Source organism: Euleptes europaea, chromosome 1, assembly GCF_029931775.1.
Source record: "Euleptes europaea isolate rEulEur1 chromosome 1, rEulEur1.hap1, whole genome shotgun sequence".
Lineage (NCBI taxonomy): Eukaryota > Metazoa > Chordata > Lepidosauria > Squamata > Sphaerodactylidae > Euleptes > Euleptes europaea.
This window is the reverse complement of record NC_079312.1, coordinates 145,232,030-145,256,720: the sequence shown is the minus strand read 5'-3', so window position 1 is coordinate 145,256,720 and position 24,691 is coordinate 145,232,030. Positions and strand designations below refer to the sequence as shown.

The window sequence follows — 24,691 nt, the reverse complement described above, 5'->3', positions numbered from 1 at the left end:
CTTCCTCGGGAGGTGGTAAGTGCTCCTTCCCTGGAGGTTTTTAAGAAGAGGCTAGATGGCCATCTGTCAGCAATGCTGCTTCTATTAACTTAGGCAGTTCATAAGAGGGAGGGCATCTTGGTCATCTTCTGAGCATGGAGTAGGGGTCACTGTGGGTGTGGGGGGAGTTAGTTGTGGAATTCCTCATTGTGCAGGGGTTGGACTAGATGACCCTTGTGGTTCCTTCCAATTCTATGATTCTATGACCACATTTATAACCACTGTTCAGTAAATTCTTAATGTGATGGATGGACTTCATGATGAAGTGATGAGACTAGTTTCCCAATGTCTGATTTAAAATCACACAGCAGGAGTCTTAAATCACCATGTTTAGTAATCTGGAGTTGATTTCTTTGCTTGGAGAGAAGTTGGATGACCACACTAAAACCATATTCCACCAAATATGAGGTTGGAAATGCAACAAGGTGTTTTTTAACCACTGTCCATAGTGGTTTCCTTCTATAACCAAAACCCTTGGTAAAATTTCTTAAACTTTGGCTTCATCTCAATATCATCTTGTAGGTTAATTAGTTCTTCCTTCCCCAACTTTCTCAATATCTGAAAATGGAGTTATTACCCAATCACGAATTTCCATAGAAAGAAGATCCTCAATTCACTCAGACATATCTTCATGCAGAGTATTCAGATAGTCACAAAAAACAGAAGAAAAAAACAGAATAGTGCAGATCACTATTTTGTATCCTACCTTTCTGTTCTAGCTCAGACAAGCTTGGAAATTGGTATAGCTCACAACAGCCTATATTGTATTAGAATGCATTTAACTTTGAAATAGAGAACAGATTTTGTACCACATTGAGCATCAATGAACATGTAAATGTTCTTGCAGCAAAAAATATACAGTACAAAATTACATTTTTTTGTAAGCTCTGTGTTCCCAGTGGGCAGAAAAGTGGGATAAAAATACTTAAATAAAAATCCCATGGAATTTTTGCAAATCCATAGGACTGCAGCCTGTGGCTAGACTGGACAATCAAGCTCAGAATGTGGTTTATCTGGCTGAAATCATAAACATGTTTACTAGGAAGTAAAGGTGTAATCCTAGACAGTTATATCCTTCTAAATCCATGAAGTCGATGGGCTTAGAAGGATGTAACTCTGTTTAGGATTGTACTACATGTCATATTAAACTTGTGGGTCTAACTTCCAAGTAAATATGCCTAAGATTGGGCAGGAAATCTAAAACTTCAAATTTAGGTGGCTTAGGAATCAAACTGCTACTTACATCTCTGAACTTATTAATACAACCTATGAATTAATGCAAATATGTTTTTTGAGGTTGCCTTGAGACAAGCATTGTGGTGTATAAGTCTGGTAAACAAAATATAAAGTAAATAGAAGTCTATGGTTTTAGTTCATCCTGGTCTCCAGGAGCTGATCCACACATTATGCAGAAACTCTTTGTCCTGAGTTCTGTGGCATTTGCAGTTGAAATGGAGATGTGTCTTTGCAAACATACAGTGGGTGTATACTGTAGAATTGCAGCCAAGCACAGCCAGTGTCTACTGCATGAGCAGAGGATGTGGCAGCAGGCAGCTCTGATCCTTGAGGGCAAAATCCATGACAGCGTGCAGCTCACAGTCACATGTGCTTCATGTTAAAGAATGTGTTCATAGGTGAGTATGTTTATGTATAAGCAAAGTGCTGTTTGGATTTTCTGTCTCATTCATCTCAGGCAAATGAAATTTGCTCTGTGCAAATGTCCCCCCTTTGTATTTTATTGTTTTCTACCACAGTGAGCATCAGTGAACAGATAAGTGTTCTTGAAGTGTAAAAGATGAATCACAACTCTCAAGCATCCCCTCATTCTACTGGGTACCCACCAAAGCCTGAGAGGCAGGATTGCAAGGGATTTTGCAAAGCCAGTGAAGGAAGGTTAAGGGCATCTTAAAAAAATTCCAACCAACATAGTATCTGCTTCACCATCAGTGGCAGTCTCTTGGTTAAGGATATTTACGATTTCCTTTTAATGAAAGACTCAATCTTGCACTTGGCTTGCAATGGCAGTGTGAGCCCTGGAAGTTGCAGAAGACTTGTTTAAGTGCAGATGATCAATGAAATAAACTTGTTTATTTAAAATATGTATTCAACAACCTTTTCACTGTGCAGTGCTTGAGGTGGTATACAATCTATAAATATAAAACCAATAACAATGAAATAAGAGCATCCAGAACCAAGACATCAATAAATAAGACACTAGATATAACCAGACTATGTGACTCCATTCCACCTACAATAGTAATAAGGGACCATCAGGCCACAGATAAACCTCAGAGAGGAGAATGAAAAAGCCTTCCAAAACAGAAACATCTTTGTCAAAGGCTTTCACGGTCAGAGTTCATTGGTTCATGTAGGTTATCCGGGCTGTGTGACCGTGGTCTTGGTATTTTCTTTCCTGACGTTTCGCCAGCAGCTGTGGCAGGCATCTTCAGAGGAGTAACACTGAAGGGGTGCCCATAAATTTCAAGGAGAGGTGCTGGGCATGTTCCAAAGTTTGGGGGAGGGGTCCCTCTTGGTCACCCATTTCACCTCTGAGGGTGGGGGGACTTGAAGAAAAGCCTGTGATGATTAATGTGCCCAAGCAGGACTACATGGAGCCAAACAGTCCTTGAAGTGCCCCAGTCCAAATCCATGCAAGTCTTTATACGTAAAAACGTGCATCTTAAATGGGGATAAGAAATGAGCAGGCGGCCAATGCAGATCTCAAAATAGCCAGTGTTATGGTGCCTCTAATCTAGACCCACTAGCAATGCTGCTGCTGCGTTCTGGACCAATGATAGTTTCTGAACAGTTTTCAAGGGCAACCCACCACGGAGAGCATTCTAGTAATCTAACCGAGAGGCCACTGGAGCATTGATTTCTGTGGCTAGGTCTTTCTTCTCAAGGAACAGTTGCAACTGTCAAACCAGCCAAAGCTGGCCAAGAGTACTACGAACTACAGAGGAAACCCGCATATCCAGCTTAGACCCAGAACTAACACCACCTCCAGGCTGTGGGCCTGCTCCTTCAGGAGTGCGGCCCCATTCAAAGGAGGCTGCTGCCCCCATGTCCATGGTCAGCATCAGCCCCCATCAACACTACCTCAGAGCCTAATGACAAATCCCTCCCATGTCCCCCTTCCCTTGGTTCTGACAAGACCATGTTGGGAATTCAGGACTTGGAATTTAATTCCAAGGCACATGGGGGGTCAATTTGAATGGAAGCCGTGGTGCATGCAGAAAGGAGGCTTAACACACACACCCCACACACACTGTCCTAACCTGAAATGGGCCTGGGTCAGGAAAGTTATAGGTCAGGAAAGTTGCATGGGGGGCTTATGCCCTCTCTCCCTGCACACAGCATGCCTAGGAATTAAGTTCTCAGCACGGAACTCCCCATTCATGTCTAGTCAACAGGAGTGGGGGAACACGTTCAGGTTTTAGGAATTTTTTTAACCGATGAAGCAACGCTGCAAAATGGGGCTGCCACCCATTGAACTCCTGTTCGGGAACTAGGGCCAGTCAGGGTTTCCTGGTGAGCAAAATTTGATATGTTATTAAACACCCATTTGTCACTAGGGTTGCCAATTCCTGGTTGGGAATTTCCTGGAGGTTTGGGGGGTGGAGCCTGGAGAGGGTGGGGTTTGGGAGGGGAGGAACATCAGCAGGGTATAATGCCAAAGTCCAACCTCCAGAAGTAGCCATTTTCTCCAGGGGAACTGAGGGCTGGGAAATCTCCAGGCCGCACCTGAAGGTTGGAACCCCATATCTCGCATATCCCTAAAAACCACGTGTAAACAAAGACCTGGACACAAAGCTAACATGAGGTTGAAGGCAAAAATTCTAGGCACTCACGTCAGTCCGATTTTTTAAAAAAATAATAGCGTTTTAAAGGATATGGGTTTTTTCAGAGGGCTCAGGTTGACACGGGCGGCAGAGCCCCAATGCGATACAAAGGATTACGGGACGTCAGACTGCAAAAGGTAGATTCCAGCTTTGAATAAAACCCCCTCCAAGCAAGTAAAAAAATACAGCGCAGAAATTCTCCGCTCGTTTAATATTTGTAGAGTTTTAAACCCGGAGGACCGTCCCCAATCGCGACGCTCCTACCCCAGCGCAGCCCGCCGCGACGCTCCACCACCTCCCGCACGCGCCAGCCCGGCGGTCCTAGGCCAGAAAGGGGCGTGGCTTGCTGTCCCGCTCGGGCTCCCGCTCCTCCCCTCGAAAGCGAGAACAAACAGCCGCTCTCGGCTGCTCTGCCGCTCTCCGCCGCCTGGGGGCAGCCGCTCCTGTCGCTGCCTCTGAGGCAGGATGCCTCGAAGTGGGCAGAGTAACGGCTCCCTTTGTGTAGCCGTTGTGGCTCGTTGCAGCCGGGCAGGCCGGCGGGGGCGGGGCGCGGGGGGCGTCCTGCGTTTTGTTCCTCGCCCTTTCTCACCACGTCTACTCGGCCCCAATCAATCCCATCGGTTTCGGTGGGAACCCTTTCAAAATCAAACATGCCCGACTGCAACGGTGGTGACACGTAAGCAGCGGGTATTCGCCCGCCGAGTCCCACCGAATGCAACGGTGTGCACGCAAGTCCAAGGCCCGTTGAACTCGAGGGGTGGCTCCCTTTCGAGGAAAGGCCGCGGTCGTTTCCCCCTGGCGGCTACGTCCCATTGCAATACACGGGACTGCCTTTTGAATACACGCGCAAAAGCTGCCAAGGGGCACGGGGCGGCGCACCGAGGGACTTTTCCTGCCCTCCTTGCTTCTGTACTTCTGTGGCGTCGGAAGGCGGCCGGCGGCTTACTGCGGACCGCTGGCCAGTTTGGGGGGACGGGGGGGCCCGGGGGGGGGCCAAGCTGCTGGGGGCTCTTGCAAACAGACGGTGCTGCTGGAGGTGGGCCTCGGCGTGACCCAGCAAAGCCTTTCTTAGGACGCCGAGCAATGCGCACCCCCGCTGGAGGAGGTGGGCCATCCTCAGGCTGTGGCGGGGGCCGCGTGTTGGACGGCGCGGATCCCCCCCAGCCCAGCCCAGCCCAGCCCAGCCCAACCCCAAGCTGGGCGCGGAGAGCGCTTTGTGGGCCGGGCGAGAGTCTCCCCCGGTGGGTCTCCCGCCCCATGTCAGCAAGGCGCTCTCGAAGGGGCGGGAGGGGGAAGGAGGGAAGGAAGGAGCCGTGGCGACTTTCCGTCCACTGGGCGGGCGGTGCCGGGGGGCGGCGCCGGCAGTTCGGTCCTGGCCCAGGCGGGGCAGCGAGGGAGGGAGGGACTGGGAGGGAGGGACTGGGAGGCCGCCGCCGCCTGGCCACGGTGGCTCCGCTCCATCTCGACCCCCCAGGAGGGCTGAGCCGCCCCCGCCTCCCCGGGAGCCGCCTGGCCCCGGGATGGGGAATACCGAGAGCGGGGAGCCCGGCGGGGGGCCTGGGCTGCTGCAGCCCCCGCCAGGGAAAGTGCCCATGCCGGATCAGGGGGAGCTGGAAGAGAGATTCGCTCTGGTGCTGGTGAGAGAACCCCCTTCGGGCCCCCCCCCCAGGCAATCCCTCCCCCCCCCCATCTTCTGCCCCTGCAAAATCCTCCGATGAGTGTTGAAAGGATACCTATCTACTCTCCCGGGAAGCGGCTGGTCCAGCGCCTCTCTCTCTCTCTCTCTCTCTCTTTCTTCCTTCTCTCCCCTCGCTAACTTTTCATGCACTTTTGATCTGCCCCTCCCCATCAGACGCGCGAGCCCATTCGCGATGAGGCCCGTTTTCTTCTACGGCAGAGTCGCTTTGACTGCTTGCTTGCTTGCATGCGACTCAAGTCCCGCTTGATCGTCCCGCACATCCCTCCTGCCTCAGTTCTGCGTTGCTTGACCGGTCCCTGTCACCCCGATTACCTGCTGCTCTGTGCGCCACAGACTCTTTTTGCTTCTTCCTTGCATGAACCTGAGCCATTTTGCCAGTCCTGCTGGTAAGTCCTCTGATCTCCTTCACTCCAGAGAAGAGTAGATCCACACATTGCAGCCCAACCCCAGAATCTGATCTCACATTTTTTTGCTGGACCCACCCCTTTTGCAACTGGGTTCTTTTGAGCCTTGTAGATCACTCGATCGTTGTTTCTGTTTATCCTCCCTGATTCTATTGGTTTTTGGTCCTGACCAAGTCTGCTTTCCCCTTTCTCCACGCTTCAGAAGATTTCCCATCTTAGGTAGATGTTCAGTGCAAATTGTTTGCTTTGACCATTCACCTATCCCACTGCTCTGGCCAAGATGATTTAAATTGTGGAACTCCCTGCCCCCAGGATGTGGTGATGGCTGCCAACTTGGAAGGCTTGAAGAGGAGAGTGGACAGTAAAACTGGATACTAGTCATGATGCATGCCTGTCCTCTCCAGGATCAGAGGAGCATGTCTATTATATTAGATGCTATGGAACACAGGCAGGGTAATGCTGCTGCAGTCGTCTTGTTTGTGGGCTTCCTAGAGGCACGTGGTTGGCCACTGTGCAAACAGACTGCTGGACTTGATGGACCTTGGTCTGATCCAGCATGGCCTTTCTTATGTTCTTATGATTTCTTGAACAGCAATCTCATTTTCGGTGATCCCTGTTCCTCCTCCAGGTGTCTTAGCTCCATCAACATCCTCTTCTGTGCCCTACCCATTCCACCTAGGAATCTCCCATCCTTTATTCCTGCAACACTTTTCCAGGTTCTTCTCCCAGCTCAACTTTGGACAACTGTATTATTTCATTGATTGATTGATTTAAAACATTTCTATGCCACCTTTCCATCCAGGCAGCCCAACTTCTCAATTCTGTTCTTGTTCTCACATATCCTTAGGATCCATTTGGTAGATCCTCAGCTGCTGCCCTTGATCCCCTCCTGTTGTAGGTTACATGCCCATCCTCCTTTTCCTTCGAAACACTCCTATTTCATTGGTTACTTTTTCTACCCCCTATATCCTATCCCTCCCCTCCCCCAACCCCATGTTGAGTTTCTCCCTGTAGGCTTTCATGGTTTCTTTCTTTCTCAACTAAGTGTTCTTGTTTACTTGTGTTGTGAACTAAGGAATCACATGAGAAAGGATGCCTGGTCCCTGAATTTCCTCTTATCACTGTGTTCTGTTGGCAGGCATCCAGTTGGGTCATTTGTGTGTGTAGGTGTCATTGGTCTGTTTCCTGCCAAGTCAAGGCTTGGAAGGGAAGGCAGGGGACTTGAGATTGGAAGGTACACAAATCGCTATCTTCCAGCATGCTGTCTGCTGTAATGCAAGAGCCGCTCCTGAGTGGTGAACAAAAAGAATTGGGGCATCATGGGTCAGCTGATAGGGGCACAAGCTTTATTCAGGAAGAAGGGGGAAATGATCGGCATGCTAAGCAAATAAGGCACAGAAGGTATTGTCATAGTACAAAAGGGCTGACTGGGGGCTGTGCCTCCCAAGGAGCATTTCAGATGGAGAAATGCCCAGTTTTTGTTCTGCCCTAATGAAGGAGGCAGGGAAACAACATCTAAACATTTTTGTTCACTTTCTGAAGAGTTTAGGGTAGGGGTTTCCAACGTGGTGCCTGTGGGCACCATGACACCTGTTGACACCTTTTCTGGCACCCACCAAGTGTTTTTAGGAAGTAGGTGGGGCCAGGTAGGGCTTTTGCCCAGCAAGGCTTCGATTGACTATTGGATATTTGATTGGCTGTGCAGATTTTTCAAACATGTTGCTTTGGCAGCAGCTGCCACCACAACACAAGGATCTTCACGGTGTTACTGACGTTAAACGGTGGCAATCGTTGTGCGGCTCGCTGTGCCTCCTGTGGCAGCCATTTTGTGGCAACAGTTTTGTTGCTGAACCCACTATGCCGTGTCAGAATTCCAAATGTGCCCACAGGCTCAAAATGGTTGGGGACCCCTGGTTTATAAACGGGGTTCAAATGTAGGTCCTGCAGTGCATTTCGAAGTGGCGTTATGCCCTCCTAATTCCATGGAGATCAATAAGCTTAGAAGAGTGTAACTTTGTTTAGGATTACACTGCTTAATCTTTCATTAGAATCATGAATAAAGACTCCCAGAAGTTAATTGTGCCAGATACAAAAATACAGATTGACAAAGGGTTATAAGGATGCTACCGTTTTTGTATGTGTGTGGGAAAATCTTCCCCTTCGCCCTGAAGTGTGGTGTAACTGTCCTCATTATATTGATGATTGTGGAAAGCAGAACTTTGGTGATGTGATTCATGCCAGAAGAATGAACCTTGGAGAATATAGAGTGGTCTTGTGGTTGCTCTCATGGGATGAGAAGGAAAAGATGCAGGATCCATAGTACCCTGTAGTATCTGTGGAAGTTGGTTGGACTCTGAGAGCAAATCTACATATTTTGCAGTGTGAAGCGGATCAATTCTGAACGGTACCATTTTGGAAGCCCGACAATGACAGATTCTTGCACTCCTCTTTGTGTAAAAAAGCCTCTCCTTGTATATAGAAAATTAGCTCATTAGGGAAAGGGCTGTTTTTAACCTTCCTTTCTGATGTACTGATTCCTGGAAATGCTTTACCAGGGGAAGCTTTCAAGAGAATGCCCTTTTATAATCTGAAGTGGTATAGTCCAGAATTCTAGCATCCCATTCTGCTTAATGTGTAAATCAGCATATGGGAGTCAGAAGAACCTGACTTATCCTTACAGTAAAACTTGATGCTTTGTGTATAAAGCACCCCACTGGACTTTACCAATTGTTCTGGGCCTTTCGGAAGTCATTGTTCTTTTGCCAAGTAAAGCACACCCGGTATGCTGCTTTTCCCTCCAAGGGAACTTTCCTTCTGCCCCAGATTGTGACATGGTAGCTGTAGATCTTGAGACGGCTGATTAGCCATTTGAGATGCTTGTGGTAGAATGCTTGGGGGGATTTCTGGGGGAATTTTCTTCTTGGTTATGGAAAGTTTCTTTCTTTTTTTAAATTCCACTCCAGCAATGTCAGAGTGACAGGAAGCTGACAGCATGTGACACATCATTCCCTCCGCTGCTCATCCTGCAGTGGGCAGAATGCTGCTTGAAAAATCCTATTTGCATTCAGATTTGTGGAAGAGTGGTGGAGTTGCAAAAACCACATGATCCTAGGATGTTAATCAATACATTTTAGGGACCAATACCCTGAACTGCAGGAAGGTGGGAGCTCTGACTCATGAAAACCTGTGCTGGAATAGTTTGTTACTCTCTAAGGTGCCACAGGACTTCTGTTGTGTTTTGTGAGGACAGAATCATTTGTTCATTATTTATTTAGAATATTTCTGTGCTGCCTTTTCAGAGTCCTGCTTAAGGAAGCTTACAATTAAAAGCAGGGTGCATTTGATTTAAACCAAATTATTTTAATCATTATTTAAATCACTAGTAAGTAAGAAATCATGGTTTTCTACATAAAGACCAATTCTTGCTGGTATAATCTTAATATTTACAACTAGAGGAATGTTTCATTTTTAGAATAATAACTATTTAAAATAGTTTTACAGTTATATCAAAAATTACTAATTTGGTTATACTATTAGAAATGTATAGATAATTATGAAATTATTGCGAGGGGAACTATGTCCAGTTTCATTTGGGCCACCAGGTCTTGTATTTCTTTGTTGCGGTGTTTGCATTTTGCACGTATGCCTGCCTTGGTAGAGGAACTTCATTAAAATATTCCCAAACTGGGACTCTTTTACGGACTGCTGCCATTATAGATTTTCTCCCCCAGGGAGAGAATAATATGATAAATCTCAGGCTGTACACACAAAGATCCCAAGACTTGTGAGGTATTCTGCTCAGAAGGTTTTGCTTTCATTTTTACTACTTGCCCCTCCCTCCTCACACTTAGCTCCTTGTGCAGATTTGTTCAGCTCCAAACAATCTTCATTTATTGAACTTTTTGAAACTTAGCCTTTAAGAAATAGGAGGTTGATTCTGTGTACATAGATTTGCAAAGGAACAATGGGATTAAGGCCTTTTTCTCAACTCTGTATGTTTATCTTATAACATTTTTGCTATGAAGAAGAGGCATGTTATGTCTGCAGACACAAATTCACAGTTTTGAGAACTGTAAAACCAAGTATCTGTGATAATATCTTCTAGATGGAAAAACTGCCCAAAATAATCTTACAGAAATCTCTGGTAGAGATGGTGAATGGATTAATGGAATTCATTTACCACAAAACTTAAACATTGTGTGAATATACAGTCACATGCTACATAATTAAAAACTAATCCTTATTTCACTATGTACTATATATTATATATATCTTTGTACTATAGTGTATCTTAAATAGAAAACTATTTAAACTATCTTTAGTTGGATTTTTTCTCAAAAAGCATTTTATTTTTAAAAAAATCCAATTTACATTTAAAAAATTCAATTTAAATAAAAAAATCTTATTTTAATTTTTTTTTGGGGGGGAATCATTTATTTTTATCCATCCTAATTAAAAGCCCCAGTACACAGGGACCCTCTGGATTTCCCCCCCACGCACACATAATAAAAAAACCCTGTTATTTATTTTATTTTAAACCTTTGCAAGCCTATTTTTCTCCCACGTAATTTTTGTTTCGTGTATGTTTTCTGGTTGCAGTTGATTTTATTGGACAACTATAGAGTCTCTCATCCTTTTATTGTGGTTTGGTTGTTCTTATTGTTGCATCAATGACCTGGTGCTTGCACAGGAGACTAACTTCACCCACATACTGAACCAATCAAGAAACATCTCTTGAAGAGCTGACAAAAACCTGAGATCATATTTTAAATGTTGAGGTCAAATGCAGTATTCAGAACTGGAATTTTGAAATTCTGTTGAATTTCTTTCAACTCTGCACTTGAAAGGCTGAAAAGAGAATCTTCTTGTTTTCTCTCAGAGTACAAGGTCATTTTGACCTCACACCAGCTCTCATTGGATCCAGATCCTTTTTTTAAAATAATAATTTTTGATTTTTAAACATAAACAAACAAAACAAAAATATATACATTGAAACAACAAATTATTTCAGTCATTAACGTCTTTGAATTACATCATAGATTCATAGGAATCATAGAGTTGGAAGGGGCCAGACAGGCCTTCCAGTCCAACCCCTTGCTCAGTGCAGGATCAGCCCTAGAGCATCCCTGACAAGTGTTTGTCCAGCCTCTGCTTAAAGACTGCCAGTGAGGGGGAGCTCACCACCTCCCTAGGTAGCTGATTCCACTGACGAACAACACTTACTGTAAAAAAATTTTCCCTAATATCCAGCTGGTACCTCTCTGTCTGTAATTTAAACCCATTATTGCGAGTTTTAATTCCTATCCTCTGCTGCCAACAGGAACAACTCCCTGCTCTCCTCTAAGTGACAGCTCTTGAAATACTTAAAGAGAGCAATCATGTCCCCCCTCAACCTCCTCTTCTCCAGACGAAACATTCCCAATTCCCTCAGTCTTTCCTCATAGGACTTGGTCTCCAGGTCCCTGATCATCCTCATAACTCTCCTCTGCTCCTGCTTTATTCTGTCCACATCCTTTTTGAAATGAGGCCTCCAGAACTGCACACAATACTCCACGTGTGGCTTGACCAATGCTGTGTACAGCAGAACTATGACATCTTGCAATTTGGATGTATGTTGATGCACCCCAAGATCGCATTAGCTCTTTTTGTCGTTGTATCACACTGGCTGCTCATATTTAACTTACGGTCCACCTGTACCCCAAGATCTTGTTCACACACACTGCTACCCAGTATGTATGTCCCTCATTTTTGTTACCCAGATGTAGAACTCGGCACTTTGTTGAATGGCATCTTGTTCGCATCCACCCACTTTTCCAGCGTGTTCAGATCTCGTTGAATTCTGTGAATCAAACTCCACAGGTTGAGCAATACTTTCAGTCACAAAAGGAGACTGGTCACTTTGACCTAATGGCGGTAAAGTTTGCCCCCTCACTCCCTGCTCTCCTGCCTTCTCCTGCTGAGTACACAGTGGCGAGCTCTCTTCACTCTGAACTGGCAACTGCATCTCAACAGCCCTAGTCTTGCTTCTAGTAATCACCAGGAACTGACTAATGTGCCCCTTTGCTTTTGACATTTTAAAATGGACATCCATCCCAAGCAAAAAGGCAGGATCATCTCCTTGATGAACTAGCAATGGAATGTCATCAGTCCAGTCCCCTACCGTGACCTTAGCATAAGTAACAGGCTGTTCATTAGGCTGGGAATCATAAGTTCAAATTTCTACCTTCCCATCTTGTTGTAGCCCTAAGTCAGTAAATAGTAAACAGTACCTTTATAGCCCTAAGTCATGAAATGCAGTTTCACAAATGGATGACATATCAGCCCCACTGTCCCAAGTTGCTTTGAGGAGAGCCCTCTTTTGTATCTCTACGTAAACTGTTCTCTTTTGAGAACACCATTCATCTTGTTCTTGGCTGATATAGCATGAAATGGGCCTTTTAGGGACAGTAGACAAATCAATACGGTTCACCTCAATTAGATATTAGATAGTTGGACTGCACCCTGAGACTGGCTGTGCTGTTCTTTTCTTAACTGTACTTCTCTAGCAGGCCAGTCACTACCTCCCACAGGTCTTTGCTTACATACCATTTGGGTTTGAAGCGCTTCACCTGAGGCCACTGCAAGACTCTTGGGGCTCTGTCTCCCTTTGCCTTTCTCGGTGCTGGTCTTGAACTTCTGACTGCATCAGCGACTAGCTTGTAATCTGATGGATCCTTGGTTGCTGTGGAGCATCCTTTTTTCACCAATAAAGGGCAGCAAGCTCGAATATGGCCCCGCTGTTTACAGTGATAGCAAACTCCCACTGCTGGCATATGGCTGATGGGTTCCCTCTGTTCATAAACCGAAGCCTCTGCTTGGGCTAGAAGGTGTTGTCTAGGAATTGGGACTGGTGGTCTGTGCTGGTACCCTTCAGTCCTTGACTATCGTGGGGGCAAAGGTGGCCAATCCCCCTCAGACTTAACAAACCCAAAGTGCTTAGACTGTAAAGGCTGGCTTGCAGCAGCAACTTCATCTAACACCTCAGCAAGTGTACGTGTATTCACAGGTCTCTGAGCCCGAGCTAGAACTGTATGCTCTTGAGGAATGACTTGAAAAAATTGTTCTCTCACTATCAACTCCAGCAGGTCTTGAAATGTGTGCACCTGTGTGCTCTCTGCCCACCTGTCAGGCATAGCCTGTGCAGGAAATGCCAGGCATGGCCTGGCCGAGATTGTTGTGGTTTTCCCAGGTGCTGGCCAAGGCCAGCTCTAACCCTGCCAACTGTGTGTTTTGACTCTGAACTCTGTGTGAATCTTACCTCGATGGGAGGGGGGTTGCCATGGCATCCAGATCTACCCTGATTTGGCCTATGCTCTTTTTATTATATGCCCTGCACCGTGCTTATAGTTCTCATTAGTTCCAACTTGACTCTTAGCTGCTGTAAAGCTGGAGATCTTCCAATAAATCAACTCTCTTTTGGACTACTCGTCTGTGGATGTTTGTTTATGGGATTATCACGGGACAAGTACTTACATTTTGGCACTAATGACCCTTACTTCTTTTAACTGAATTTTAATCCCTGGCTGGAGCCCTGGAGGGATCGCCGGGATCTCGGGTTGGAGCATAGGACGTGCTACCCGAGTGGACTGTCTCTGGCTGGAGCCCTAGGGGGATCGCCGGGACCTCGGGTGGAGCAGAGGACGTGCTCCCCGAGCGCATAGATCATGGCTGGAGCCCTGGAGGGTTCGCCAGGACACTCATCTCCTCGTCTTGAGGTACGAGGTGAGGATTCCGATTTATTGCATGCCGTCTTGGAGGAGAAGCTGCGAACCGACGCGGAGGCCACCCGGCTGGTTGGGCTGGTGACTGATCAGTGGCGTCGCCTGGCTGAGACGACCCCTTGGACGACCCAAGACGCTGATCTGCGTGCCCGCGCCGACCTTTTACGACTGGATTCTTTACTGGAAGAGGTCCGGCTGGTGCATGAGGACCTTGCCTTGCTAACTCGGTTGTTGTCTGAACTGACACTCAACGACCCGCGATGGGAGTCAGCGGTCCCCATCCAGGGGATCGGGTCTAGTTCCGTGATGGCGGAAACCGGAGGGGGAGACGTTCCGCTGGCTGTCCCGGACCCCACCGCGTGCCACCGGGAAGCACAGAACATTGCCGCCCGGACAGTCCTGGTCCTTTGGACTTACCGTCAGCCACGGCAACAGTAGCGGATGTGGAAAAGGTTTTAAATCCGGACTTTGGTTTGTCCTCCGCGGATTTGGCTCAACAGATCCACCTGCTGTTGGGAAATCATAAGGAGATCCTATTACTCTTGGAACATACGGCCGAATCCATTGTGACGGCCACCGCAGTCGCCAAACTTGAGGCGGACCGAGCGCTCGCTGACCAAAAGCGGGCGGAAGAGCAACTGTTGGCCGATGCGGCCGCCGCTCGGGCGCGAACGATGGCAGGAGCCGATGTGCGACCGAAGGTGAGCGGGGGACTGGAACAATCTTTCCCTTCGTTCTCCCCGGATTGTGGCCTGCCTAGAGATGTGGCACACAGACGACGTCTTGCCTTCGCTTCCGACGGGCTGGAGTACTCGGATGACGAGGACTTGTATGCAGAGGAGGACTGGAATACCCATTTCCGAGTCAGCCAACCCCGACGTACTGGTGGATCCGAGGAAGAGATCCATGTCCTACGGTTCCAAAACCGGGACTTGACGGATCGTATGGCCCATATGCAGGACCAAATGGACCTACTGATGCGTGAATACGACCGCCTACAGCGAACTCAAGCAACTCCGGTGCCACAGCCGCAAGTGCCTCCGCCGACACCGCCGTAAGTGCCTCCGGCACCCCCACCGCAAGCACCTCCAGCGCTACCGGCCCAGCCGCCCCTGGTGCCGCTGGCCCAACCACTCCCTGGGCAGCCTCCGGTGGCCCCAATTGTGCAGTGGAATCAACCCCGTCTACGAGTGACATATGACGGCTCTGTGGATACGTTACCCTGTTTTCTACACCAAGTCGACAGCTATATGAGGGAACAGGGGCACAACTTCCCTACGGAAAATAGCAGAGTACGGTTCGTTTCCTCACTTTTGGCGGGAAAGGCCGCGGATTGGATGGTCCTCCAGTTCGACACCTGGGCCCGATCCATCCGCTTGCTTAACAAGTTTATGCGGGCGTTAAGACGAAGATTTGAAGACCCGTTCCAAGGGGAGAAGGCCAAAGCTGCCCTCCTACAGCTCCGTTATGCGGTCTGCCTCCTGGGGTTATAAGTCAGCAAACAGGGTTTAGTGGGCAGGCAGGAGCGGGGGAGAAAACCTATTGGGCACTCCTCGACAGGGTAAGGGGAATGGTTCTCTCAACGGACAATCAAGCAGCTCAAAAGCTCACCCTAACATTTATAACAAGACATTTCTCAATAGGTAAAACAAATACCAGAAAACTGTACCATAAATGGAGTAATTATTAAGGAGCAACAGATTCTAATGATTTGTAGGTATTGTTCTTTGAATAATAGAAGTTCTTTGAATAACAGGCAATAGGAGATAACTAACGCTCAAAAAAAGGCAAACATTATCAGTGCATTCCTGAAAGGAATGCCTGTGCCGGGCTTAGGAGGCAAACTAGTGGTGTTGCCTCCTAAGGAGGTTTCGGCACCGCCAGAACCTCTGCCTGGTACAAAAAAACCTGTGCAACCCTCATAGGGTTGCACGGGAGATACGCCAGCAAAAAGTTGGTGTATCTTGACAAAAACAAAGAGGGGCGTTCTAATGTTGGCCCTGCCCCCGGCCAGCACCGGAACGCCCTGGGAATGCCTCCCGGGGCGCCGTTATGCCCCAGGAACACCTCCCGGGGTGCCGGAATGCCTGCTGGCTCGCCGCTGCGGACTGTACCGGCAGACGGAGGTCGGTGGGAGGCTGCGGCTGTGTCCAGGCCCAGTGCTGCCTTGGCGGCAGCCGGGGACCAGCATCCGGGCCTGCACATTGGCGCTGGGGCCACTCACGCCGGTGTGCGCCTTCCAGGCACCAGCGGTGTGGGCCCCTGCGCCTTCGTCGGCCTCCTAAGGCCTTTGGGTCGGGCCGCCGGCACATTTCAGGAATGCACTGTATGAATTATATTATCCTGCTTTGAGACAATGTTGCCAGTCATTGCTGCATCTCAAAATATCTAGGAGACTCAAAGTTATCCCAGAAGACTCAATCAACTTGAGAGGAACAAGCCTCAATGAAACTACTCTGTTTTAGCTCTTCAAAGAGCCAGCTAAAACAAGCAAGCAAACAAAATGAGTGCCTGCACAACATAATGTTCCCTCCCATTGTCTCACAACAAGCTTGGGGTGGGGTGGGGGGAGTAGAAGCCACTCTGTTGTGCCTGTCAAGAAAAAAGGTGGGGAAATAGCTTCCAATGCTGCAAAAAGAAAGTTTTCAGCAACTTGAGGAAGCTAAGCAAGGGTGAAGGAAAACAAAAGAAAAACAGAGAGAAACAGTCTTCAAAGCTAAGAAAATTAACCACTTCATACAGCAAACTGTGCCCGAGGAACACCAAGAGGAGAGCCTAGGGTTGCCAGCTCTGGGTTGGGAAATTCCTGGAGATTTTTGGGGCAAAGCCTGAGGAGGGTGGGGTTTGGGGAGGTACTTCAATGTCATAGAGTCCAATTGGCAAAGTGGCCATTTTCTTCAGGTAAACTGATCTCTATTGGCTGGAGATCAGTTGTAAGATCAGTTGGGAGATCTCCAGCTCTTACCTGGAGGTTGGCAACCCCAGGAGAGCCAGAGTGGCAAACACTAAAATCTCCACAGATATTCTGCTGTGTCTGCAAAGAAATGGGAGGAAAAACAGCTTCATGGCTGCAAGAAAGTGGAAGAAAGCAGGGAAATTCTGCTTGTCATGCAGAGCATACTTGCTGCAGAGGAGCAAGTGCAGGAAAAAATATCTCTGCACTAAGAACTTTGAAACTGCTCCCACACCTTTCTCTAATGCTATATGAATGCCCTACTTACCTGTCAGTGTTAGGCAGCCCATTCCTGAAGGCAGGGGGCAGTTAGGCAGCGGCCAGGAGTGGCGCAGCCTCCACAGAGGCTTCTCGGCAGGAAAAAAGAAAAGGGCACTTCAAATAAAAATGGCAAATAAAATGCCCCATAGATTAGTAAGATTAGTAAGGCTATGCCACCTATTTTGCTGACATAGCCCCGCTGCAGCATGGAGGGACATTCCTAGGGTGAAAGGGGTTAGGACGCTGTCTAAAGGCAGCTCCGCCTCCAGGAATGCCCTGGGAACACCTGCCAGGATGCCGGCGTGGAAAGATACGCTGGAGAAACGCCTATGAGAGGCTGCACTGGTGTCCGAGAGCCGTGCTGCTGCCGCGGTCCAGGGGGGCTGGTGTACGTCAATCTACGCCAGTTTCCATGCCAGTTTGCTCAGCACAAGTGGCATGGATGCCAGCATAGGGGTCACGCCAGCTACTATGGGCATTTCCCCCCCTTCAGGATTGCACAGATATTGTAATTACAGTTTATAATTTTTTCCTAATAAATGTCTTGGGTCACCAGTGATTAGTTATTCAAAAGTCGTCTTCTTTCTTAAGTGTCCATCTTCTTTTATTATTCTCTTCGTTTTGAATCTATTTGGTGATATAATAACCATGGAATATTCTTTCCTTCATCTTTAATTGTTTGCCAAGTTTTATTTCCCCTTGTTTATCCATCGTGTTGTCGTAAGTTTGTATAGTCTATTTAAACATCTACTGGTAATGTCAGTGGTGAGGTTGGAGGACTTATTCTGCCTCTGCGTTGGAGCCAAATTCTTAGTAAACCATCACTCAAAATATGACTTCCATCTTGCATTTGAATTGTTCTTAATGACCTCTTGTTCCATAAGTAATTACGTATTGCTTCTTTAGTATCAACTATTTCCAGTTTCATGCTCCTCCTTTTTGGATCGATTATCCAGTCTGATATCCAAACCAGTGCTGCCACTTGATGGTAGAGTTTAACATTTGGTACAGCCAAACCCCCTCTTTTTTTCTCAGATCCTGTGGTCAGGGTCTAATCTGTGTTTAGAATTTCTCAGATATGAAGTTTTCCAACACAGGTTGAGTCTTAATTTCTACACATACTGAAACAGTTATAAGAGAATAAGATGTGCTTGAATATTTACTGCAACCATGGTCAACAATTAGTTTTAGAGAAAAGGAACATTTTAAGAATTGAACTGGTGAGCCACCCTCTCTCCCCGTCCACTAAACTGTATAGCCAGTCAGTCTGATTGTGAAAACCACTGCTCTTTCTACACTGCCTTTCCAACAGGGAAGCTATCAGGTACTCAGTGCTTTCCCACACGCTCAACTTACACCTGGTTTTCTTGGCAGTCAATCCACAAGCATTGGAATTGGTTTGGGCAATGTTCTTCTGCATGTCTGCCCTCTCGCTGCATTTTCACAGTTGTGGATTCAGTTTATTTTCTTCCACACGTTCCTTAAATAATCAGGGTTTTCAAGGGAGGCTGTTGCCATCATTGGTGATATCATTGGTTGCATCACAGCACATCCTCCCTGCCCTTTGCAGCCTTTTCCCTTGTAATCCACAAGGGAGAAGCCTAGAGACTTACTTTTCAAAAATGAAAGCTGGGAATTCAGAGAACCCACTGAACCTATTATTATAACAGTATATTAATATTAGTAATGTTTTTTGAAAAAATAAAAAATGAACCTGCTGGTCTTCAGGGCAGGAGGGAGGAGAGGGAGTGGTTTGATGATGACGACAGTCCAGTCATTGAAGAGTGGGCTGGAGTGGGTGGGAGTAGGCAGGACAAATAAAACCGAAAGAAACATTATGCTCAAGGTAAAAGGTGACTCAGATCCAGAAAAAAGATCAGGGTAAAAGTGATCTCACAAGAACTGGGGGGGACATGGGGAAAAACAAATAAAAAAGCAAAGTGAAAACTAAAGGCACAAAAATGTGTGTGGAAATCAGGGGATAAAACAAAGCAGTATGGGGCCAGAACTGACCGAAAAAACTCATGCAGAAAAGCCCTCAGTGGGGAAGAAAAAGCATATTCATAATACCAATTTGCATTGACTGCCAATTTGGAAATGTTATCTAATTTGCTTTATTTAAGATGCTGGTACTGACCTTTAAAGAGCTCAGTTGTCTCCCCCCACCCTTCCTTGGGACCACCTTTCCCCAACCAAGTACTCTACAAAATATGTCATTCATCAGAGCACAGAGTTGGGCCTTTTCTGGCATAGCCCTGGTATTCCTTTCCTAGAGAAGCTCAGAAATGGAAAACATGGGAATACTTCTTTTATTAAAATCAACAACACAACAACTTTGTAACAAAAGCTTTTTATGGTTTAAATGCAACTGTTTTATATACATACAAAAATCAACTATCTTGGTTTGGCTGGTTGTGAGTTGGGCTGAAGGCTCTGCCTCAGGTAGTTAATTTATAGGGCAATCTTTTGATGGCAAATCAAAGCCAAACTGGGGTACAGTGCTGTGGAATGGGACACAGTAGGGTTGCCAGCTCCGAGTAGGGAAATACCTGGAGATTATGGAGGTAGAGTCTGAGGAAGGTGGGGTTTAGGGAGAGGATGGGCTTCAGTGGGGTATAATGCCATAGAGTCCACCTTCCAAAAAAGCAATTTTCTCCAGGCGAACTGATCTCTGTTGCCTGGAAATCAGTTGTAATCTTGGGAGATCTCCAGCCACCACCTGGAGATTGGCAGCCCTAGGAGGGAGGGTCAGGCTGGCTCTGTAATGAGGCAAAGTGAGGCAGTGGCCTTTGGCAGTGCATTTGCGGGATGCAGCAGCCATCATCTTTGCCCCTGACTTGCTTCCTCAACTCCCCCAAGGAGCTGGAGTAGCTAATATTCCTTCTCTTATCCCAACTTTATGTATCTTTAAATGCAACATATCAAGTTGTGATTTGTTGATAGATGCCTGGATAGGGTTGCCAGGCATAGCCTGGCATCCAGCGGGAGACTGGGGAGAGATATGGAGGTGCACTGTAGGCAATAGCATGATGTCACTTCCAGGTAAGGTTGCCAACTTCCAGGTGGAGCCTGGACATCTCCTAGAATTTCAACTGATCTCTAGACAACAGAGAACAGTTCTCCTGAAGAAAATGGCTGTTCTGGAAGGTGCATTGTATGGGATTATACCCTGCTGAGGTCCCTCCCTTCCCCAAACCCTGCCTTCTGCAAGCCCCACCCCCAAAATCTCAAGGAATTTCCCAACCCAGAGTTGGCAACCCTACTTCTGATGTCATGCATTTCTAGGAATTGCTGGAAACTTTGTGGTAAAATCATAGAGTTTCCAGTGATTCCTGGAAAGTTCTGATGTCACTTCTGGGCAGGAATGGCCCTAAGATAAATAGCCTTTGGCACACACACACCCCCCGTTCAGCTATTCGGTATTACCAAGTTGTGTGCAAGATTGCATAACCTAGCAGTTTAACAGATGCCATAATGTCTCATCATGAGACGACAGGAGTCACTGGAAAAGACAGTCATGCTAGGAAAAGTCGAGGGCAGCAGGAAAAGAGGAAGACCCAGCAAGAGATGGGTTGACTCAATAAAGGAAGCCACAGCCCTTAATTTGCAAGATCTGAGCAAGGCTGTCAAAGATAGGACATTTTGGAGCACTTTCATTCATAGGGTCGCCATGAGTCGGAAGCGACTTGACGGCACTTAACACATACACACATAATGTCTCAGGCTTTCCCAGCAATGTCTGTGAAAAATACTCCAAATAAGCTACCTGCCCTGTGCTCTCTCCCTAATTCAGTTCTGGGATTCCAGAGAAGCCTCCCAGGCTGTAGCTTCTTCATTCTTCTTCCCTCTTCTCCATCTTTTTGAAAACAGCATCAACCTTAACAGCAGTGTTGCCAACCCTCTAGGGCATTTTGGAAGCCAGCAGCCTTGGGGTGCAGAGAGAGCAGAGCCAATTTTTGAGAATCTTTATTCTATAGCTAAGAAGCAACTGCATATGAAATTCAAGACAAATGACTGAAAAAGCTGCTATCGCAGCAGCGAAAACGCGAGGGTCATCCGGGCCGCGTTCTTGTATTGCTCTCACTCTCGAGATAATTTATGTATTAGTTCAAGTCATTCTTGACTGATTACAACACTTCTGTGATAATTTTTGTAGAACATTGAGCAGCCTTTTGGAGCTGTATTGTATGTGTGTATGTTGTCGTTCCATTTGTAAGAGTTTGCACTTTCACTTATTGCACAGTTTTGTATTATTAATAGATGCTTGTTTGCATTGCAAGAGCCTAGTACTATTTATTTCTTCAACCCTCTAGAATGGGCATGGTATCTCCAGGAGACCACTGAAAGCAGTCTTTCTGGAAAATTAAACACTGTTACACTATAGGAATTTCCAACATTGCAAATGTAGGAAAAGCTTCAGTCAGAATTAGCACCTCTACTTCCCAATTAGGGTTTCCAGGTACTCCCTGGAAACCAGTGGGGGATCTTACCAGGTGCAAATCGAGGCCTAGGCCTTGATGCTGGCGGCATGTTGAAGTCACTTCTGGAAGTGACATCATTATGTCACTGCTGACAATGGAGGTGCTCTGGTATGTCGGGCAAAAACTCTATAGTAGAACTTTTTTTCTTCTTAGAGTTTTGCCTAAATACCAGAGCATCTCCCACATCATTGGTGACGTGATGATGTCCCTTCCGGAAGTGACATCAGTGAGCTAATGATGTTGAGGCCTAGGCCTCCTTTTGTGCCTGCTAAGACCCATGCCAGCCAGCTGGATGCACCGGGGGCAGTGGGCCCAAAGTGGGGGATCCCCCGCCCCTGGCAGGGGTTTGGCAAACTTGTGGAAGACCACTTCCTTGTCCAAGGCAGGCTGAGGAAGGAGGGACTGTTCGGAAATCTACATTAGAGATCTTACAGAAGAAAGGTAGTTGCATCAAGGACATACTGGAATATCTCTGTTTAAGAGATTGTTTTTGTGAATTTTCTTTTCTGAGCGCTTGAGCCTCTTGTGCCTCTCTTTCGTTGTCATCTTAGAGCTGTAGCTCCTTTTATCCTCCCTCAACTATTCCACTGCAAAACTGTGAATGAGTTTTGTATGATCTCTTTGGTTGCTTAAATGCCTGTGAAATTTTGCTGATTTTATTTTGAACTCTGGAAATATCATATGCTCCAATATATAGAACTGAAGTAACCACATGCAATTGCTATATTTGTGAAAATGCCTTCTAAAATGTTGTCTGGGCTCAGAACAGAAAAATGCAAAGCGCAGCAACAGGCCCAATTGCAGAAAAAGGCAGGTAGTATGCCGAAGTTCCTTCAGCTTGCTGAAGCAGTGGGTTCTTCATGCAGTGGTATTGTGAATGTGGAAGTGCTCAAAGAAGACAGTGGAAAAGATCCAGTTTCCATAAAAGTATAAGATGGTGCAATCTTAGCCTCTGATCAGAGACCAAGTGGAATGGGACTATAGAAGGAACCACAACAGACCACAGTTAGTACTGCTGATCCTACACTGTAGCCAAAGGTAACAAAGCCTGCATTTGCAGAGGTAGCTGTTTCCAATGGGCCAAGTGAAACTGAGGATATGGTTTTTGCTGTTGATCAGAAGAAGTGTCATTTTTCAAAAACTGTTGCAGAAAGAGTTTTAGACAATGGTCAGAAGTGAAAAAGGTGCTGGCTTGCATATTCTAAAAGTACCAACAAGAGTCCCCCCCCTTCTGCTGCAAAATATTTTCAGGAGGTGCTACTTCCAGTTCTTCACCTGGGAGTACTGGAAGTAGTGATTGGAAATGCTTAAATTGTATTCTGGAACAGCATGAAAAGTGGGCTGGTGCTCTTTAGCATTGCCTTGGCAGGGGTGACAGAACTAAGGCCAGTCCCTCCACAGAAGAACCCGCCCCCAACCAACTGGAAACTGGAACAGATAGCAGAATTCAGGTCAGCAGGTGAGGATGGTTCCTGCCCTTACTTGTCCTCTGATAGACAGGTTGGTGGCAGTTAGGATCCTCATAGGAGGGACTTCCATAGAATTCCCCTCTTGATTGGATAGCTTTTAGGTACCCTAGGGTTGCCAGGTGCCCGCTGGTGGCGGGCAAACCCACAGCAATTGCCCCTTCTGCCCACCGACCACCTCAGGGTCGGCAGGCAAACGTGCACGCATGCAGCATTTCCGGTTTAGAACTGGAAGTTCTGCCTCACAAGGGGCCTTTACCTCTTAGTTTGAGTAAAGGCCCTTTGCGAGGAAGCACTTCCGGTTCTAAACCGGAACTGCGGCACGTGCGTCGGCGCGCGTGCACACGTTTAAAAGCTAAAACCTCCCGCCGGAGGAAAAGAGGGACCTGGCAACCCTGAGGTAGCATCATGTGGAAGATAGAGCTGAGCAGTGAGTACCTGAGCAGTGATCTTCACTTCAGGGTTGGGGCCTTCAAATGGGTCATGGAACTGCTTTTGCTGGGTCACAAGTCCCTATTGAGCAGCCATTTGTTGCTCCCTTTTGAAACGACGTGGTCTGCTGCATATATAGCAAGGGTGCCAAGCTTCCTGCCTCTTGTTCATCGGCACAGTACACTTTCCAGTGCTGGGCTTGTGCTTCCTGTTCCCATCTCTTTTGATCTGCTAGTCATGGTCCTGGCCATAATACAGGTGAAGGCATAGCTCTGGCTCCCCACTTCCTATCATGTAACTATTTTGTCACAAGTCCTCCTGTCTTGTGCTTGCAGCTGAGTAGGTTCTGAGTATGAAAAAGTTTAAGTCTAGAGAAGCAGGTATAAAACCATAGAGTCATAGAGCTGGAAGGGACCGCCAGGGTCATCTAGTCCAACCCCCTGCAGAATGCAGGAAATTCACAACGATCTCCCCTCCACATCCCCAGTGACACCCTACTCCACGCTCAGAAGATGGCAAAAAAAAAAAAAAAAAAACCCTCCAGGATCCCTGGCCAATCATGACTGGAGGAAAATTGCTTCCTGACCCCAAAGTGGTGGTCAGCGCTACTCTGGGCATTCAAGAAACGGGCCACGAGAGCCAAACACTGCTGCAAACCTTCCTGCCTTCCCTCTCATGATCTGCTTAAGGTCATAGAATCAGCATTGCTCACAGATGGCCATCTAGCCTCTGCTTAAAAACCTCCATGGAAGGAGAGCACACCACCTCTCGAGGAAGCCTGTTCCACTGAGGAACTGCTCTGTTAGAAAGTTCTTCCTAATGTTTAGCTGGGAACACTTTGATTTAATTTCAACCTGTTGGTTCTGATGCAATCTTCTGGGGCAACAGAAAACAACTCAGCATCATCCTCTATATGACAGCCCTTCAAAATACTTGATGGTTATCTTATCACCTCTCAGTCGTCTCCTCTCCAGGCTAAACATACCCAGCTTCTTCAACCTTTCCTCATAGGACTTGGTCTCCAGACCCTCACCATCTTTCTTGCCCTCCTCTGGACACGTTCCAGCTTGTCTACATCCTTCTTAAATTGCGGTGCCCCAAACTGAACACAATATTCTAGGTGAGGTTTAACCAGAGCAGAGTAAAGTGATACCATCACTTCGCGTGATCTGGACACTATACTTCTGTTGATACAGCCCAAGATCGCATTTGCCTTTTTAGCTACTGCATCACACTGCTGACTCATGTTCAGTGTTTGATCTTCCAAAACCCCTAGATCCTTTTCGCACACACTACTGCTAAGACAAGTCTCCCCCATGCTACAATTATGCATTTGATTTTTCCTACCTAAATG

The 24,691-nt window shown here is 46.9% G+C and overlaps 1 protein-coding gene across 2 annotated transcripts in view; it reads left to right on the top strand.

The window, feature by feature from the left end:
• Window positions 1-5,400: 5,400 nt before the first annotated feature.
• Window positions 5,401-24,691, top strand: part of FMNL3 (formin like 3) — a 145,171-nt gene continuing 125,880 nt past the window's right edge. For both annotated transcript variants that reach the window (XM_056851551.1, XM_056851561.1), the window contains exon 1: window positions 5,401-5,518. In XM_056851551.1, the coding sequence (XP_056707529.1) occupies window positions 5,402-5,518 (117 nt within the window). In that variant the 5' untranslated portion in view covers window position 5,401. The remainder of the gene's footprint in view (window positions 5,519-24,691) is intronic.